At 45.0% G+C, this 18,222-nt stretch overlaps 2 protein-coding genes across 7 annotated transcripts in view; one reads left to right on the forward strand and one right to left on the reverse strand.

Moving 5' to 3' along the window:
* The window catches only part of Usp34 (ubiquitin specific peptidase 34), a 183,499-nt gene extending 175,621 nt beyond the window's left edge, over positions 1 to 7,878 (forward strand). For 5 of the 6 annotated variants that reach the window (XM_052199754.1, XM_052199758.1, XM_052199755.1 and 2 more), the window contains 5 exons: positions 3,905 to 3,984; positions 5,051 to 5,191; positions 5,292 to 5,435; positions 6,337 to 6,496; positions 6,724 to 7,878. In XM_052199754.1, the coding sequence (XP_052055714.1) occupies positions 3,905 to 3,984; positions 5,051 to 5,191; positions 5,292 to 5,435; positions 6,337 to 6,496; positions 6,724 to 7,328 (1,130 nt within the window). In that variant the 3' untranslated portion in view covers positions 7,329 to 7,878. Of the gene's footprint in view, positions 1 to 3,904; positions 3,985 to 5,050; positions 5,192 to 5,291; positions 5,436 to 6,336; positions 6,497 to 6,723 lie in introns of those variants that run through there. The other variant, XR_007980309.1, reaches the window with a different exon arrangement.
* LOC127696839 (activator of 90 kDa heat shock protein ATPase homolog 2-like) lies at positions 7,870 to 16,726 on the reverse strand. The gene is given in 10 exon segments (XM_052199760.1): positions 7,870 to 8,562; positions 8,564 to 8,715; positions 8,819 to 8,870; positions 9,175 to 9,276; positions 9,647 to 9,754; positions 10,360 to 10,448; positions 11,492 to 11,606; positions 12,887 to 12,972; positions 15,427 to 15,617; positions 16,540 to 16,726. Coding segments are annotated over 10 exon segments (999 nt in total). The 5' UTR covers positions 16,620 to 16,726; the 3' UTR covers positions 7,870 to 8,538.
* Positions 16,727 to 18,222: the final 1,496 nt, after the last annotated feature.

The following is an 18,222-nucleotide window of genomic DNA, read 5'->3' on the forward strand; positions in this document are numbered from 1 at the left end:
AGCCCTCTGTAAGAGCAGCCAGTGTTCTGAACTGCTAAGGCATGTCTCCCCTGAAAAGAGTTTTCTTTAATAAACATAAACAATTTCATGGTATGCATGTACAAATCCGTGATATAGAAAGCACACTCTGATTCGTGCTTCTCTTTAGTGTTATTGACTGGAAAATGGCTGGTTTCATTCCTAAAAGCTTCAGAAGGTGAACATATTTCAGACATTTCAGACCTCTGATATTTAATGCAGATACAAAGCTAGCTTTACCAGTGCAGCTGGAGTAAATCCACATATGCTACACATAGTAATCACATGTAAGACAAAGTTAACTGTTGCCAGTTTGTTCATCTCCAGAGGAGCAATGTGGGTGTCCTGACTATTCCAGTCAGTAGCCTCCAAGGAGAGCTGCAGTAGGTTACTAAGTGGGTATGAAATTAGAAGAGGAATTCTATCAGATAATGTTTTTTGTTTGTTTGTTTGTTTGTTTTCCGCCTAAGGTGTCTTGATTGTGGCTTTTAACCACTAGCTGATGCCACTGCTTCCCTAAGATAACCATGGGTGGGAATGACACTGCTATAGAAGAAATTGTGAATATGAAATATTTTATCCTCACAACAATCATACCATGTTCCCTACAAAAGCAACTTGAAAGGTCTTACTGACAACCACATCGCAGCTTCTACAGTCTCAGGTGTTCTGACAAAGAAATGCTGTATTTATAGTCGTTTAGAGTGAGGAGTGGCACACAGTGTGGACCTTGCTGAGGAGGCCTCAGTCACAAGCTATCTTAGATGTTCATTTCTCTTTACTGTGGGAAAGCTTAGACATGTACCTGCAGCTAAAGAAGTGGCTCAAGAGTCAAGAGTACACACTGAGCTGGGTGTGGTGGCGCACGCCTATAATCCCAGCGCTCTGGGAGGCAGAGGCAGGCAGATTTCTGAGTTCGAGGCCAGCCTGGTCTACAGAGTGAGTTCCAGAACAGCCAGGGATATACAGAGAAACCCTGTCTCAGGTGGTGGGTGTTAGGTCCTAACACCCAGCACGTTAGGCAGCTCACGGCCACCTGTGCAGCTCCTTCTCCAGGAGACAGGATGCCCACTTCTGTACTCTGCACATGCACTCACACAAACGGTAAAAGAGAAGCTGTGTACTCGAGGGTGTGGTGACTGCTTCTCCATATGTGTTGTGCCCAGTCAATGAGACAAGTATTGAGGAAGAGTATGTAGAGTGAAGAGAACATTGGCTTGTCACTCATCCCCCAGGGCTTTGTGAAAGTTTGAGAAGTTTCAGAAATCCTGTTGCTTTGAAGGAACATCCTTCTTTTCAGAGAAAGCAGCTTGAGGGGGAATTAGAGTAGCTAGAAGGTGCCTCATGTCCCCACACTGGCTGGCAGAGTGCTGTCCAGAGTTCACAGAATAAACTATCAAGCCTGGGGAGAAGGTCAGTGGACGCGCATCCCACTGGACACGCCTAAGGCCCTGTGCAGAGCATGGTGGGAAGACATTAAGGACACAGTGGTGCAGACAGATGTGAAGCTCATGCAGTGGTGCCAGAGGGTGGGAGTGAGCGCATGAATGCAGATTGCTGGGACTATATGGGCTTAGGATTAGATCACTGGGACACTTGTAATGAATAGGCATGGAGGTGAATCTTGGGACTATTACAAACCAGTCTGAGCCTAAAAGATCTTCCTTCATTCAAGAAAAGGAAACAAGCTAAGCAGGGTGCTGTGTGTCTGTAAATCTAACACTTAGTTGGAGGCAAGAGCATCAGGCAGTCAGGGCCAACTTTGGTTGTACTACCTGTCTCAGAAGAAAGAGCAGAAATCATCCCCTTCTCTCACATCACACACACATACGTGTGTGTGTGTGTGTGTGTGTGTGTGTGTGTGTGTGTGTGTAATGGAGTAAATAAGGATTAAAATAACTTTCCAAAGCTGTGAAATTGTAATGTATTTATCTTACATGCCTAATAAAGTAGGTGCCAATAAATGTTCCTTTCCTCCTTGTTTTAAAAAGGTGGGTTTTGGATCATAAAAGACTGCAGGGTTTGTTTGATAGGGTAATTAGTGCTGACTTTCTGTAGCTGTTGAAAAGTTAAGCATAAGGATTGCTTTACTTTGAGGAAGAATTATTGAGGAAAGAAAAACTTAATAAAAACATCAGTGATAATGCAGACTTTCCATGAGAGTTTACATCTCATGGGCACTGACTGGCAGATTGAAAATCTGGATACTAGTAACAGCCTCTGTAAACTACATACGTGGTGGTGGTCAAGGACACATGTTCTCTGACTTGTTGTTGTCATTGTTGTTTATTTTCATGTTTTTATCTCTATTGATCCTTTAAAACATAAAAGCTCCTGGGTCTAGGAGCTAACACTATAATCCCACACCTTTGAGGCAGAGGTAAGAAGAACGGGCTTCAAGACCAGCGTGGGCCTTGTATCGAGAGACATGGTGTCACAGTTAAGACAGTAAAACAGGAAGCGTCAGACTTGGCCCAAGGTTATATTTTGCCAACCCTTGTTTCATGGTCAGTTACAACCAAAGAATATGTGACTATCAAAACCAATCCCTTCTAGCCACTAGTTTGATGGCTCATTTACACGTGCTGTTGTGGATAAATGCTTCCAGCCTCATCCAAATTAGGTTAGGATAAAAGATGAGAAATGTCTTTACAGGGGACTAATAAATTGGCTTAATTCTGAAAGAGATCCCTAAGTGTGACCTGGTGTTTAAAGGGCTCTAAGCCTTGGTCCCACCTACTGGGAGTTCTTAAAAAGCTAGCAGTGATCTGCTAAGAGTAGGGTTCCTATTTATAGATTAAGAAAGTTAGAATAGAATGTTTTGTAACACATGAATATTGTGATTCAAATTTTAGTTTCAGTTAAGTTGTAATTGGAGCCAGCCATACTTGGTCAATTTGCTGCTGCCTTTGCCATTGGGAATAGACTTGAGTATCTGCAAAAGGTATCCTACTGCCACAGTCTAGACTGTTTGTTCTCCTTCAAAAACTTACTTAACTCCCAATCCAACCCATACTATTTAACTGGAAGATAGTTTATATTCTACTTCTTTGTGGTTATATTTTTCTTGAGGGTGAAGAAATGTAGAAAGACTTTTATGGAGGGAGCTGACACTGCAGCTTTTGTAAGAGAGGAAGAGGAAGAAGGATGAGGATCATACTGAATGCCTATTTAATATTTAGAAGTTAAAATTGGAGGCCCCGAGACTTGGGTTGTAGCTCAGTGGTAAAGTCTTTACCTAGTTTATGTGCCTGAGCCCCTGGTTTCAGACCCCAGGGAAATACACACATACACACTCATATGCGTGCACATACACAGCGGAGGGTCCTAAGAGCAGTCATTGACCATCCTAATTCTGACCCACCCAGAACATCTGAGGACAAGGCAAGAAGACAGGCGTAGATTCAGAGCAGTGTTAAGTACACACAGAAAGCAAGAGGAGGAAATGGAATGCTCTGGAATGTAGTTCTCCTTAATTTCTCTCCAGCTCTTCTGAATGTAACAACTCTGCAAAGTTTCTAACGTACAGAGTGTTTCCTTTCCAAGAAGCTTTGAAAACAACGTGCAGTTACTTTAACCTTCCCTGGTAAATACCAGTACTCAGAAACAAATAGCTGGCTGAAGGTGTCTTAGATCCCTCTGGGAATGAGGCTCAAGGGTGTATGAATAAAATCACAATTCCATATTTTAAATTATTGTACTGCTTAAAACACTGAAATGAGTTCTCCTGTAAATATTGTTTTATATATTCTAAGAATGCAGGCAAGATGCAATTCACATCAGAGATGCAGAGATAGTTAACAGTATTATATCTGCAGTTCAGTAACTCAGCAGTATAATTTATATAACCTATTATGATTTTTTTTTTGTATTTCTCAAATATTAGGTGTCCTGGTTGCCTATGAAGGCTTGCCACTTCATCTTGCTCTGTTCCCCAAACTTTGGACTGAGCTATGCCAGACTCAGGTAAAAGCAAATGATTTTTTAGATGATAGGTCTGTGATTTCTCATTCATAGCTCGGAAGCAACAAGTCTAAGATGCAGAGATACTAGAGAAAGCAAGCTCATACCCCCCCCCCCCACACACACACACACCCACACACACCCCCACACTCTGAAGTGTCTCTTCCTCTTACCACTGAGTCATCTAGGGCAGATAGTGTTGCTTGGCTTTAGCTCTGCCTGGAACAAGGTTTCCAGGGATCTCATACCCTTGTTTATTATCGACAACAGGAAAGTTTTAGCTAAAACCAAATAGAACAGAAAAGGCTACCTTACCCACTTGAGGCTTCAAAGAGTCAACTCCTAGCCAGGTATGGTCTGCATCCCTGTAACTGCAACCCCAGCATATGCTGGAGCGGGAGGATAGTCACAGATTCAAGGTTAGCCTGAGCTACATAACAGGACCCTGCCTCAGGGGAAAAAAAAGTAAAGTTCTTAAAACTGGCCCATAAGTAAATGATATTTGTAAAGGTGTTAGAGAATTGTGAATAATTAAACATTGGGATCCCCAAATTCTGTGCAACAAATAGGAAAATGTGATCAAACAGTAAACCTTACTTAACTTTCTAGCAAATGTACTTTCTTAGATTTTGTCTTTTCTTCGTATGTACGTGGTTTGGTCATCTATTAGTTTATCAATTGATTGTTCCCTTAAGACATTCCTATCCTGTGCAGTAAGGCTTGTTTTTAATCCCTGTTAACTCTGTGCTGGGAAATAAAGAAACACTTATCTTTTAAGTACGTGTGTTGGACAGAGCTGTAGGGATGGCCAGTGCTTAGGGCACTGGTTGCTCTTAAGTTTGATTCCCAGCACCCATGTGGCTAACTCATCTGCAACTCTATTTAGTGGGGTACCTAACACCCTCTTCTGACCTCTGTGGACACGGGATAGACACATGTACACACAGATAGCACAAGCACCCACACAGCACATGTACTGGGCGTTGCCATTGCCTTCCTTTAGCCAGTTGCTGTTGTACCTGAACATCACCCATAGGTCCTAACTGCAGTGCTTCTTTTCCCACTTTAGTCAGCTATGTCAAAAAACTGCATCAAGCTTCTGTGTGAAGATCCTGTTTTTGCAGAATACATTAAATGTATCCTAATGGACGAAAGAACTTTTCTAAACAACAATATTGTCTACACATTCATGACACATTTCCTTCTAAAGGTATGTATGTAGTTCTTTTGTGTATGCTTAGTATTCTAGTCTTGAATGTTAGGATTTGTTTTGTGCATGTACACACTCATGGACTTGAGTTCTTTTCCAGGTTCAAAGTCAAGTGTTTTCAGAAGCAAACTGTGCCAGTCTGATCAGTACCCTTATCACAAACCTGATAAATCAGTACCAAAACCTACAATCTGATTTCACCAACCGAGTTGAAATTTCAAAAGCAAGTGCTTCTTTAAATGGGGTAAGAACCATGCCAGAAAGTTCAAAACTCAACTTATTCAACTCCTAGCTGGCCTTTGTATAACTTTGTTGTCAGAGTTACTATTTTGAAGATCATGTATGATGAGAAGCACTGTTTTAATTAAGTGTTCACATTTAAAGCACAGAGACCAGTGAGACCTGAGACGGTGGCATGTACTTGTAATGCTAGCACTTGAACGGCAGAGGCAGGAAGATCACTGGCAATTTGAGACTAGCTTGGTGCACGAGTCCCAAGCCTGGCAGGGCCAGAGGTCTGAGTCTTATCAAAAACAGAATATACATTTTAAAACTTGTGACCATTGTGTTGATTTTTATGGCTAAGTAATCAAAGCAGTCACACTCATGATTATAAAGGCAGTTAGAACTAGAGTGCTGATGCACACCCGGAACTGTGAGTGGAACATCCGGGAAACAGGCAGCAGCAGCAGCATCTTCCCTAGTAAGACAACGCTAACAAGCCACACTTAGCTAACAGCAGCCAAACCAAGCTCAGCAGGGCTTCCTTCCTGAGAGAAACGTCCACCATCACTGACTTCTGTGAAATAAAACCCGTATTTCTGATGTACTCAGGGAGGCTCAATTTTGAAATTACTGTTTAAGTCAAGCTGCACTGTCTGGTTTCTGTCTTAAGTCTTTGCCCTAGCCTACTTGAAACAGGCACACAGGAGTGCTGGGAGCACACCTGTTGTCCGGCAGCCTCCTAACCAGATGTTCTAGAGCCAGTTGATGGACTCTATGTCTTAATGCTGGTTTCAGCATTATTCCACATTATCAGAGAAACCACAAAAGATTCCTAGGAAATAAACATCTTCATTTAACTGTGAAGTTTTGTCCAAATGTTGCTTTCAGGATTTGAACTCTTACTCTCTGGGTTTTTGTAGGACCTGAGGGCACTTGCTTTGCTCCTGTCAGTACACACTCCCAAACAGTTAAACCCAGCTCTGATCCCAACTCTACAAGAGCTTTTAAACAAGTGTAGGACTTGTCTGCAGCAGAGAAACTCACTCCAAGAACAAGAAGCCAAAGAAAGAAAAACTAAAGGTTAGCTGTGTCACCTAAATCTTGCCTGGGGCTGGGGCTGGGGCTGGGGCTGGGGCTAGGGCTGGTGGGAGGATGAAGACAGGCTGGAGGGTGGCTGGCTGGCCTTGCCTGGCAGGGCAAGACCCTGACCCCGGCCTCCAGTACTATGGAAGAAAACCAACAGCAAAATTGTCTTCCCTCATAATCGCCCCCTTTGAAGAAGGCTGTTTTAACCTATTTCCCCACAGACGATGAAGGGGCGACTCCTGTTAAAAGGCGGCGAGTGAGCAGCGACGAGGAGCATGCTGCAGAGAGCTGCATGGGAGACGGCAAAGCAGATGCCAGGGAGGTCCTGACTCCCACCAGCACCTCAGACAACGAGACAAGAGACTCATCCATTATTGATCCAGGGACAGAGCAAGATCTTCCGTCCCCTGAAAATGGCTCTGTCAAAGAGTATCGAATGGAAGGTCCATCTTCATTTTCGGAAGATGGGTCACATATCCGGTCACAGCATGCAGAGGAACAGTCTAACAATGGCAGGTTTGACGACTGTAAAGAGTTTAAAGACCACTGTTCCAAGGATACTATACTAGCTGAAGATGAATCCGAATTCCCTTCTACGTCCATCTCTGCAGTTCTGTCTGACTTAGCTGATTTGAGAAGCTGTGATGGTCAAGCTTTGTCCTCCCAGGACCCTGAAGCTGCTGTGTCCCTCAGTTGTGGCCATTCCAGAGGCCTCATTAGTCATATGCAGCAACACGACATCTTAGACACCCTGTGTAGGACCATTGAATCAACAATCCATGTGGTCACAAGGATATCTGGCAAAGGAAACCAAGCTGCTTCTTGACATTAGATGTGGCATGTCTGCTCCCACGGCCCTCCCTATGCTGTTTGTCACGTCTGCTCCTTTGTTTTGTGCTTCAGTCTGTCCAGTGCTCTCTGCTTGAATGGCAAGATAGATTTATAGGCTTCAATTCTTGGTCAGGCAGAATTCCAGATGAAAAAATGTGCATCTTCTGTATACTTTCTAAAGGGCAATCAGATAATGGATATGTTTTATGTAATTAAGAGTTCACTGTAGTGGCTTTCATTTAATATGGCTTTCTGGGAGAAGCAGGGCTCTGACCCTGTGTGATGTAATTTAAACTTACAGCATTTTTACTGTGTATAATATGGTGTCCTCTGTGCCAGTTTTGTACCTTAAAATAAGAGAGGCAGATTGCCTCTGATCGCTGTGGTTCTTATTATCAAAATTAAGTTTACTTGTATACGGAACAACCACAAGAAATTTGATTCTGTAAAGAATCCTCTTTAGCTGTGGCCTGGCAGTATATAAATGGTGCTTTATTTAACAGAATACCTGTGGAGGAAATAAAGCACACTTGATGTAAAAATAATTGTTTCATTTTTATTGATATGATTGCTGTTCTGTGTACTATAAACTGACTGTGATAACTTTTCCTTTGTTACAGTGATAACTTTTCCTTTGTTACATAAGTTGTTTCAATTTCTTCAAATGACAGCAGTAAGGAGACTGAAGGGGAACCACGTGGCAATTCTGCTATTTGAGAAGTTCTCTCCTCAGTCCAAAACAAGTTAATTTACCATGCAGATATCTCATTTCCTCTAATCCCGAAGTATCTGACTGCTTGGAAGACAGCTGGGAGACCTAGCCCTCACCGCAACACTCTGATGAGCTCCATCTTGGAGACTGGCTCAGAATAGAGGAACAAATAAACATTGTCATTTATTTGTCTTAAGCGTAATCAACGGTAGCAGTCAGGAGCATCCTATGAGCAGCCTCAGCTCAGGGAGCTCAGCCTCTCCTCCTTTTCCCAGAGGAACACCCGTGGACGCTGAGATAGGACACCTGATTTCACTCAATGCAGAGTCTAAAATATTTCAAACAATGCTTTTAGATTATGTTGTTTCATGAATTTCTCCAATACAAAATAAATTAAGGGCCTTGAGGGAAAGGTACTTTTTAAGGAAGAAAGAGGAAGTAAACAGGATAAGTTTCTGCTTAAAAAAGGATGTCCTTATAAAACCTGACTAATTCAAGCATTCTGGGTGGTAAGCTGAATGAAGTAAACCTTTTATTTCTTCGAAGTGCTGCTTCTGCCAACAGAATTTCGTCTTCTCCTCTTTACAGACAGGAACGCCCTTACAGTCCAACTGTAATTCGGTTTGCCCTGGAGCAGGCACAAAATTCAGTTCAACTGTTGCATAGTGTTCTGGGAAAAAAAAACCAGGAGCTTTATTATGACATCAGGAAGAAACAAGTGTGTGTGGCAGCTTCAGTTTGTTGTCTTCCATACATAACTGCATAGAACATACCTTCTGGCCAGCTCCTACACCTCCACTTCATGACAATTTTCCTGTTTGTTACCTGGAAAACAAGAGAGACATTCCACTGAAAACATTGAAAGTGCCCATTACAATAGAAGAAACTGCTTTCAAGCAAACTTTTAAACTCTCTAAGTCCTGGAACTAACAAACAGCACTGTAATCCTGTCTTCCAGCTTGCATGCCAATTTTCTCCAGTTCCTTGGCAGCGTTAATAGACTTGAGCACACAGGACGGAACATCTTTCTTCTGTTCTACAAGGAACTTCATTAAAGCATTTTAGGTTGCTCATGTTAAGAATAACGAGTGAAAGGAACATTACCCCAGCTCACCATATAGCTGCTTACCAGGTCCACATATTCTCCAGTGATGTTCCCAGCAAACATCTGGAATTTCCCTCCCTTTTCAGTTTCTAATACAGCAGGAGATTTGGAGAATTTTTGCACCAACTAGCCAAACAAAACAGACACATTATTGCAGTATATGCTATCACCATCTGCGTGTATGAGGACCCATCAGGATCTTATGTGGCAGATGAGCATTTTGTCAATGATGTAGTTGAGCTTTGTTTTAATTTTGTTGGACATAATAGCTTTTGCTAACAAGAAGTAAAACACAAAGCTTTCTTCTTTTAGAGGAGGGAAAGCTATATATCCCGCACTTGCTGATACAGGCCACCCATCATAGTCCCCTTACGTTATTCAAAAGATATCCCTGGATTTTCATCACGAGTATCCTTGCTTCCATCAAAAACTGCCTCTGTTCTTTGTGGTGTATCCTCAAACCACGTTTGGCCGAGCAGTTTAAGGTGTTACTTACTTCTTTTACAGTGAAGATACTGTACAGCTCTTCTACTGTCGTGTCAAACAGCTCTGTCAAGTGCAAAGCTACTGTGGGAATCCTCACACCCAGTGCCACTGGAGAAGCCTGCATCTCAGATTAGAAAGACATTCAAGATGGTGAGCAGACCCAAAGAGAATGACAGGAGAACAGCATGGAAGGCCTCTGCGCAGCTATGCTTGTTCCTATGAGCACTCTACCTCTATTCCATTCCTAAGCTACAGCTAAATTCCTCTGACCTGTTCATAGAGACCCAGACCATGACCACAAGATTAAAGATTACTAAACCTAAATAAGACTAAGGTAGAACATTCTTTCATCACAATATATGACCTTCAACATCACCAGCTTTTGCTGGTTATGACGGCTTCACTCTGCCAGCAATCAGATGTCTGAAGCAGGAGGATCACCACGAATCACATGACTCAATAGTTCTGATGAAGTGCTGGTATTTCTGCAAGGCCCAGTTCCATCAAGGACTGGAACCTTAGGCTAGACTTGACTGGAATCATGCCCAGCATACGCAGCACAAAACCAGAAAGCTGCATTTTGTCATTTCTACAAAGAGATAACAACATCTTAAGAGGGTATGTGCAGATCAATACCCTTTCCTCATCTACAACCTAAGTTCATCAAAAGGCTGTAGGGAAACTCATTAAGGATGTCCTCAGTGCAGCCACAGAGGCTCATACCTGCAACGTGTTTTCAGTCAGTTTCCTCTGAAGAGTCAGTTCCTGGGTTGCTACAGCTTTTGTTGGTAAAATCATTCCTGTTGTAAATTCTGTAAGGAAAAAGAAAAACTTGATTAACATACTTCCTTTTATCTAAACTGGCATTTATACAAAGACTTTGAGGCCTTGAAAATAACTGTATATGTGTATGTATGTGTGTGTGTATATATAGATATCTATACACACACACACACATACATATATTGCTGATACTTATTAACAAAGGCCTTTTATTCCTTGTTCCAATGCCTTGCTTTACCACAGTTCTCCAAAATGCAAATTTTCCACAAGTTCTTTTCTAAGTAGCTAGGTTGTACATGATTAACTACCAATAGCCTATGATCCTTACCTCCTGTCAGAACTCTGCTTCCCCTCTCACTCAGTTTTCACAGAAAGAGTGCTAGCCCCAAGCCTGTGTGCCAACACCAGGATACTCAATTGAACAAGCTTTAAGGATGAGTTACAGAGAAAGCCCTCTTGGCCACTCTACCCAGCTGTCACCTCTAATTTGGGAAATGGCAAGAGCTTTTCATAATCACTTCCATACAGTATAAGGGTCATCTAGGTGTTATCAACACCTTTCATCCATACATTCATTCATTCAGCAAAGATTTATTAATCACCTACTATGTGTCAGGCATTGTGCTAGATGCTGGAGATACAGCAGTGAACAAGACAGACACCTTCCATGCCCTCATGGAGCATACAGTCTAGCAGGGAAGACAGACATTAAACAAGTAATTACACGAAACCGTTCCATTCCAATGGCTGGGATGTGTAGGGTTTGTTGTTTTGGACAAGGTCTTACCATGTAACCCAAACTAGCAAGAGTCTTCCTACCTTAGCTTCCCAAATGCTGGGACTGTAAGTGTGCCACCATGTCCAGCTCAGGAAACTACTGATGACTGGCAAACTGATCCACATGATCAATTATTATTGTCTTACCCACAACTAGCTTTTAACACCCAGACTACAACTTATTCTGCAGTTAAAGATGTTTCAGGAGCCTAACTTGGGGATCCAGCCCTTGTGTAGAGCATAACTTGGGTAACCAGCAAGAGACCCTGTGGTTCACAAGGGATGCCTTCTTTACCCGTCTTGAGTGCCTTCAGGTACTCTCCAAGGGCCTCCCTGACCTTGGCGGTGCCTGTCGTTCTCATAAGATCCTTCAGTGTTTCCCCATCTCCTTTCTTTTTACTCACGTTCACCTACAAATCAGAAAAAACTGGTTAAATGTATTCTTAAGACACTGGATCCTACTGGTAACTCAACTGTGGATGCAGAGGGAAGGAGTGGTCCAGGGACTAGCCTTCTTCACAGCTGCATAGCTCTTAGGATCTAAGAGTTTTGAGGCCAGTGCTGGCAGCCATGTTGCAGATGGGAGGTACGTGACCTTTGCTGTAAACACATACCCAATACTCCAAAGACTATACCAAAAAAAAAAGTAAAATATCTCATCAATAATTTGTTAATTGCATGCTAAATTCATATTTATTCACTCCTGGATTAATTTTTTTGAATTAATCTGGTTTTTTAATGTGGATACTAGAGAAATTTAAATTGTATTATGTGGCATTTATAGTGAATAATGCTGGTCTACACACCTGAAGCTACTAACCAAGAAGTTCCCATTTAACCTGGACTTAAGCTAAATACTCTTGCTAGAAAGGGAAATCATCTGAGAGAGAAGAAAGATGGATGAGAGCAATAGAAAGGAAGAGGCGGGGATGTAACAAAGTCTGCTATTCTGAAAAAAGTGCTAGTCTCAAACTATTGCAGTAATTCTGGGCTGGGCTACACCTAAGTCTGGCATCTGCTCTTCTAGAGTCTACTGCAGCTAGATATACTGCATAATATGCCACCAGAAAACTGCACTGCTGGTGAGCTCTGTAGGGCAGGGCAGGGCAGCAGCAGGGTAGAGCAAGCTAAGTCTGAGACATGGCCTCAGTGACCTTCGGGAAAGGCAAGACCTGAGAAATGCTGCTCACTCTATGTTAGACTTTGGCCAGAATGTCTATTTTTGGAAATTACAGATGCTGTACAATGGTCCTGAACCCCAGAGGCAAGGCAGGCACAGAAAGAAGCAGGCTCCTCTTAGGGGAACTAGTCAAAAGCAACAGGTTCATTAAAAAGGAAGTGATGAGATGAATCCAAGAAATAATAGTTAAAGGCTGAGAACTGGCCCAAGCACTTCCCAGCCGTCATCATGTTTGACCTGAAAGCATCACTGAACTAACTGCACAGATGAGCTGGGCTCCCTGCTGCTCTCTTCTGCCCAGGTACCATCATGGTCCTGGGAGTCTGAAGCTTCCTAGGACTTCCCACAGCTCTGCTCCACCTCCCATATGCCCGCAGTGTATGACATAGTAGCAGACAACCTCCACAATTCACAACTACCACAGGAGAACCAAACAGTCTAATGAGCAGTTTGCAAATGCCCAAGTAGAGCTGGAGCTTAACCAGAGAACAGGAGAGCACCAGCAGGTACCTCAGTGTCACTGACTTCATTTTCTTCAGAAAGGCTGGGTATTTCAATCAATCCCTTGTGTTTTGCACCAGATTCTTTAACTGTACCTAAAATAAGCAAAATGGATACAATTGATAACTGGTTTATGCAAAAGACCTCTGCCTGAATGAATAGCCCATATATGTGGCCTCACTTCCCTTACAGGGTTGTGACTACATCAGAGGCCAAGACAGGGACTAGTCAGCACAGTACACACACACCTATCCCTCTTTCAGTATACTCATCTAGGGCCAGGGGAGTATTTAAAATAGTTTTGATTAAAACGCATACTGGGCTCATAGGCAGGGCCATGCAACTGGAACAATATTCAGAAACATCTACGTTGAAATACTCTGCCATGATCTAAAGGCATTTATCTCATTGCTACAAAACAAGGTGAGAAGGGTTCCACCACCCACAGTAGTCTGAGCTGAGTCTCTGCTGCACGGGCACTTGGAATGACTGTCTTTTCTGAGGGCCAGACCATACATGGAACAACTTCAAACCCCTGGAGTTTTCTTTTTGTTGGTTGGTAAACGTAACTTAATCCAGAATCTGTATCTTCTGGGGTCTGGAATACCTGCTTATTTGTCAAAGCACAAAAGACCACACTTACCACTGAGAGCACAAAGGCCTGAGGCATGGGCCTGACTGCAGAAGAGTGCTGATCAGCTCAGAGCACTCAGACTCCTGCAATCCAAAGGAGCCCTGTCCCCAGTGGCTTGGACAGAGCCCAGGCTCCACAAGTGCTACTCTGGCTAGGTTTTCAGAAGGGAATGGTTGTAGGAGACTGATGTGCTAAAGTGCAAAGGTCACCTCTGCATCTTGAGAGCTAACAGGGTCACAGGACAGGGTCTTGCCAACTTGCTTGTACTTCTTGCCCTTGTCCTTAGCAGCTACAGATCCATGGCTTTAAGCTTTCAGCCCCCTCCCAACCCATGCTCTGCGGAACTGCCTGGGGACTGTGGGCTTCAAGGCCCTGGGCCACAGGTAGGCAACAGGAATCCCAATCGGCAGACTCAGCTCCATGACGTGTACTTCAGAGGGACCTTCCAGATGCTTAATGCTGCCCCAAAGACTTTCCCTGGCAACAACAGATGTTTCTTTTCCCTTCTGGGTCTGAGGATCTATTTTCTGGAAGGGCATGCTTCTTATCATGCAAAAAAAGTGGTTGTTTAGGCCAAGGGAAGATACACAGGCCACAATCTAGCCAGCAGCAACCACAGAGAAAGTGAGGGTAATCCCCAACTGGGGGGGGGGGGTCTGTTCACAGCTGGGGTGAGACTGCTTCAGTGCATGCGCACTAACCCAGAGCCCTCTGCACTCTAGGCAAGCACTCAGGTGCTGAGCTACTGCCCAAGATCTCAACTTCCTTGTGAAGTGGGGTCTTTTTATTGTGGCCCAGGCTAGCCTTAACTTGCAGGGAACTTTTTGGGACTGTTTTGATGTTTGAACAACTACCTGACTCAGGTCAAGGCCAGCTTAGTGAGCTTCTTCTTAAACTACACAGAAAATAGCCAACTTGAGGCAGTCACCCAAGTTCTTAACACAATATGGTCTACCACATGCACATTTCTCCTGGTCATGTCAACAAGTATTGAGAAAAAAGTTAAGTACCACTTGTCTTGGTAAAGACAAGAAAACTACAAACAAAAATGACTATCAACAGGTAAACCAGGGCTGGAGAGATGGCTCAGCACTTAAAAGCACCAACTGCTCTTCCAGAGGTCCTGAGTTCAATTCCCAGCAACCACATGGTGACTCACAACCATCTGTAATGGGGTCTGGTGCCCTCTTCTGGTGTGTCTGAAGACAGCTACAGTGTACTCATATACAGAAAATAAATCTTAAAAAAAATAAATATTGGGTAAACAGACAAAATGTACTCTGTCCACACAATGCACATAAAAAGGCATAAAGTATTAAAACATGGTACAAGGTGGAAGGAAAGTGGTCAGGTAGTTTACCACAGACAGGATTCTATCTATATGGACTGGCCATAGAACCCAAACTTAGGATAAAGTCCCAAGGGAGAGCCGGCAAGATGGCCCAGTAGAAAAGGAGCTTACTGCTGGAGCCTAGTGACCTGAATTCAATTTCTGTGTCCTTGGACCTCACATACTCAGCATGGCACACGTGCTCACACACACACATGTAATCATTTAATTAAGACACCAAGGGTGAGCTGGCAAGGGTGTAAAGCACTTGCTACCAACCAACCCCGCTAACTTCAGTTCAATCCGTGGAGACCACATAGTAGAACTGACTTCTTCACACTGTCTCTGCCTTCTACACGTGCTACACATGTGTAGCACACACACAGAAATAATTTTTAAAGTTTTGAAATAATTAAACATTTTTGATAGTCACGGATGCTGGTCAAAAGTGTTCAGCTGACGGAGAACTGCCCCTCAAGCATTAGGGTAGTGAAGGGCACATCTGAATATCAGCTGCTGCTGCTACTAAACGGAAAGACGTACACAGGGTGTCCCCAACCTGCCTCTTGCAAGGACCCCCATTACCTTTCCAGGCCAACTTGATGTTCCACTCATAGAAGAAAATAAGCTTTCCTCTGCGGCTGTTACAAGAAGCCTCGCCTTCCACCTGCTTCAACTCACTGATCTCACATCGGCCAGCCTCATTCTCCATAGCAATGCCAACCAGGAGCTCCCGGAGCTTCCCCTTGGACCAAACGGTGGCATCCCGCTCTGTCCTGCCAGAGAACAGAAAGACACAGGTGAATGGCCCAGCTGGTCTCTTATCTGCCCAGCCAGGATGCCATCCAAACCCAGACCAGGTGAGCCCTGGTCCTCAGGCAGCCTCCAGCTCGCAAATGTGCGTCTCTGACGAGGTTTCTACTAGGTATCTCCTAAGCCTGTTGCTCAGTTTCTTAAGACACTATTATTCACCATATGATAATGCGTAATCTTAAAAACAATGGCCACGGGGAAAAGGGTCCAGCAATCTTCCCCACAGGAAATGGGGGGGGCTAAGCCGAGGCCGTCTGAAACGGTGGTAGTTAAATAGCCTTAACCATAGTATCAGTTATCAGGCACTTCCATATTCAATTTATCTTATGCGCTCTCTCTAATGTTCTCATCTAAGGGGACAAAGAGGGCCTGAGAAGTCAGTGTTCTCCTAGCCAGGGGATCCAGCCTAGAACACGAGCTCATTCTTTCAGGACAGCAAAGTCATCTTCTGGTGCAGACTGAGCTCTGCTCTGGGAACTGCTTCCCTCAGCTTTCCCCAACGCGCGCCAGAGAGGCAGACATCTCCCGATATTCCTGAGACACAAAGGGGGCAGATAACTAGTGCAAACTGAGACAAAGCAAAGAAAGTGAGATCCAAGTCCCTGCCCTTCCTACTGCACACGGACGGACGCAGCACCATCGGCACACGCACGCGCACTACGCAGCTCAAGGCCGAGGAGGGCTGGGTGAGGGGCGGCCGGAGCACAGCTGTCGGCGGGGTACGACAGAAGTCCCTCGCGGGGCTCGGCCCAACTTTGCGGAGGAGCCTGGAGCCGAAGGGCCAGGGCAGTTAGGAACCGTCTCCCGCCACGGGCAGCCGTGCAGCGGCGCCGCGCGGCCCTCCCAGGAGCCCGCCCGCCTGCTCGCGCCCGGGGCCCACCGCACCAGTGCCAGTTGTTCACGTTGGTCCCGTCCTCCCGCTCCTCCACGATCCAGCGCGGGTCCCCCTGGCCCCACTTGGCCATAGCGGCACTGACGAAGAGAGCCCCGGTAGCGGGAGCGCGCGGTTTCCGGCCAGAAGAGCAGTGAGCCGCACGCCCGCAGCTCCCAGAAAGTGCCAGAAGTCCCCGCCCCGAGCCGCCCCGGACACGGCCTGCCCCGCCCCCGCTGCCCGCTCCCGGCAGCCCGCTCCACCCCACACCGACTCTACCCTGGACCCAGTTACTCCCCCAGTAGGCCACACCTCCGGGAGCCGCCCTCTGCAGGCTTCTCCGCCACCCCGACCTCGCCCCGCCTCTCCGCCCCAAGATCCCGCCCTATGCCGCACCTCCTGGCGAGTCTTCTGCTAGGCTCCTCCCCCGCCTCGCCCCGCCTCTCTTCCCTAAGACCCCGCCCTGTGCGGCGCCTCCTGGCGCTGTCTTCTGCTATGCCCCTCCCCGACTTCGCCCCGCCCCCCGGCCCTAAGGCTCCGCCCTGGCACCGTCCTCGGCTTTGTGACCCCTGGTCCGCCTGGTTCTTGCCGCTGGCTCTGGCCACCCAGAGGGGCTTCTGGCCTGGGCTGCCTTTGAACGACCGAGACTCCGCCCAGGGCTCATACCGGAGCTGGGTGTCCAGTTTCTGAGGCCCATGGTCCGTGAACTGCGCAAGTCCCTAAGCAGAACCCGGTGAGGGTTTACTGAAGGAATACTCTATTCATGCAGTCCTCCTCTAGAGACAAAGACTTGCAGGCGCACGGGATTGTGAATTGTTACAACTAGGGTTTATTAATTCTTTCCATCGTTTTCACCTTCCAGCAAAAACTGAAACAACTATCTGGAAAGTGTTTCTTAGGAGATTTATTTAGCAAATAAAAAAGGTAGTTCAATGGGAGATGGGGAAGGACCTGGCTGCTTATCTGCAAAACGAGCTGAAAGGGCTATGGTATTTATTGAAGCTATTGCATTTCGAGAAGTTACAGTACTCAAACTGCTGAATCAAACGGCATTGTAAGTTCATCTGATCACACCAAAAGCAAAGCTGACAGAAGGCAAAACTCTAGGGATGATTGGTGGGCACTTTTAAAAAGTAGGATTGTAGCCAGGTGGTGGTGGCATAGGCCTTTAATCCCAGCACCCTGGGAGGCAGAGGCAGGCGGATTTCTGAGTTCGAGGCCAGCCTGGTCTACAGAGTGAGTTCCAGAACAGCCAGGGCTACACAGAGAAACCAAATCCAAAAAAAAAAAAAAAAAGTAGGATTGCCTACTTTTTATTCAGTTCTCCTGATTTCTCCTGATAAAAATATTACGTGATAAGATTTAGATATAATTTGAACCTGACAGAAATTAAGACTTCTGAGGGTAGAAGCTGCTACAATCTCTAGAATGTATAAATACCAAAACTGTACAAGAACTGCTCCCAGTGGAATGTAACTTGATTGAGTCTAGCAGACCAGTGGACCTAAGGCACTCTTCAGATCTGCGATTTAAAAATGGCCTCCAATAAGACATTGCAAAAATGGGAAAGAAACACAATGGAAAAAGTAAAAGTGGGAAAGGAAAGGAAATTGTAGTAGAAAAAGTACTGGCTCAATAGTGAACAAAACCGTGGAGTTCCCACACACCCATGGGGGGGGGGGTACATTTACAGACTG

This window comes from Apodemus sylvaticus, chromosome 11 (genome assembly GCF_947179515.1).
Source record: "Apodemus sylvaticus chromosome 11, mApoSyl1.1, whole genome shotgun sequence".
Classification (NCBI taxonomy): Eukaryota; Metazoa; Chordata; class Mammalia; order Rodentia; family Muridae; genus Apodemus; species Apodemus sylvaticus.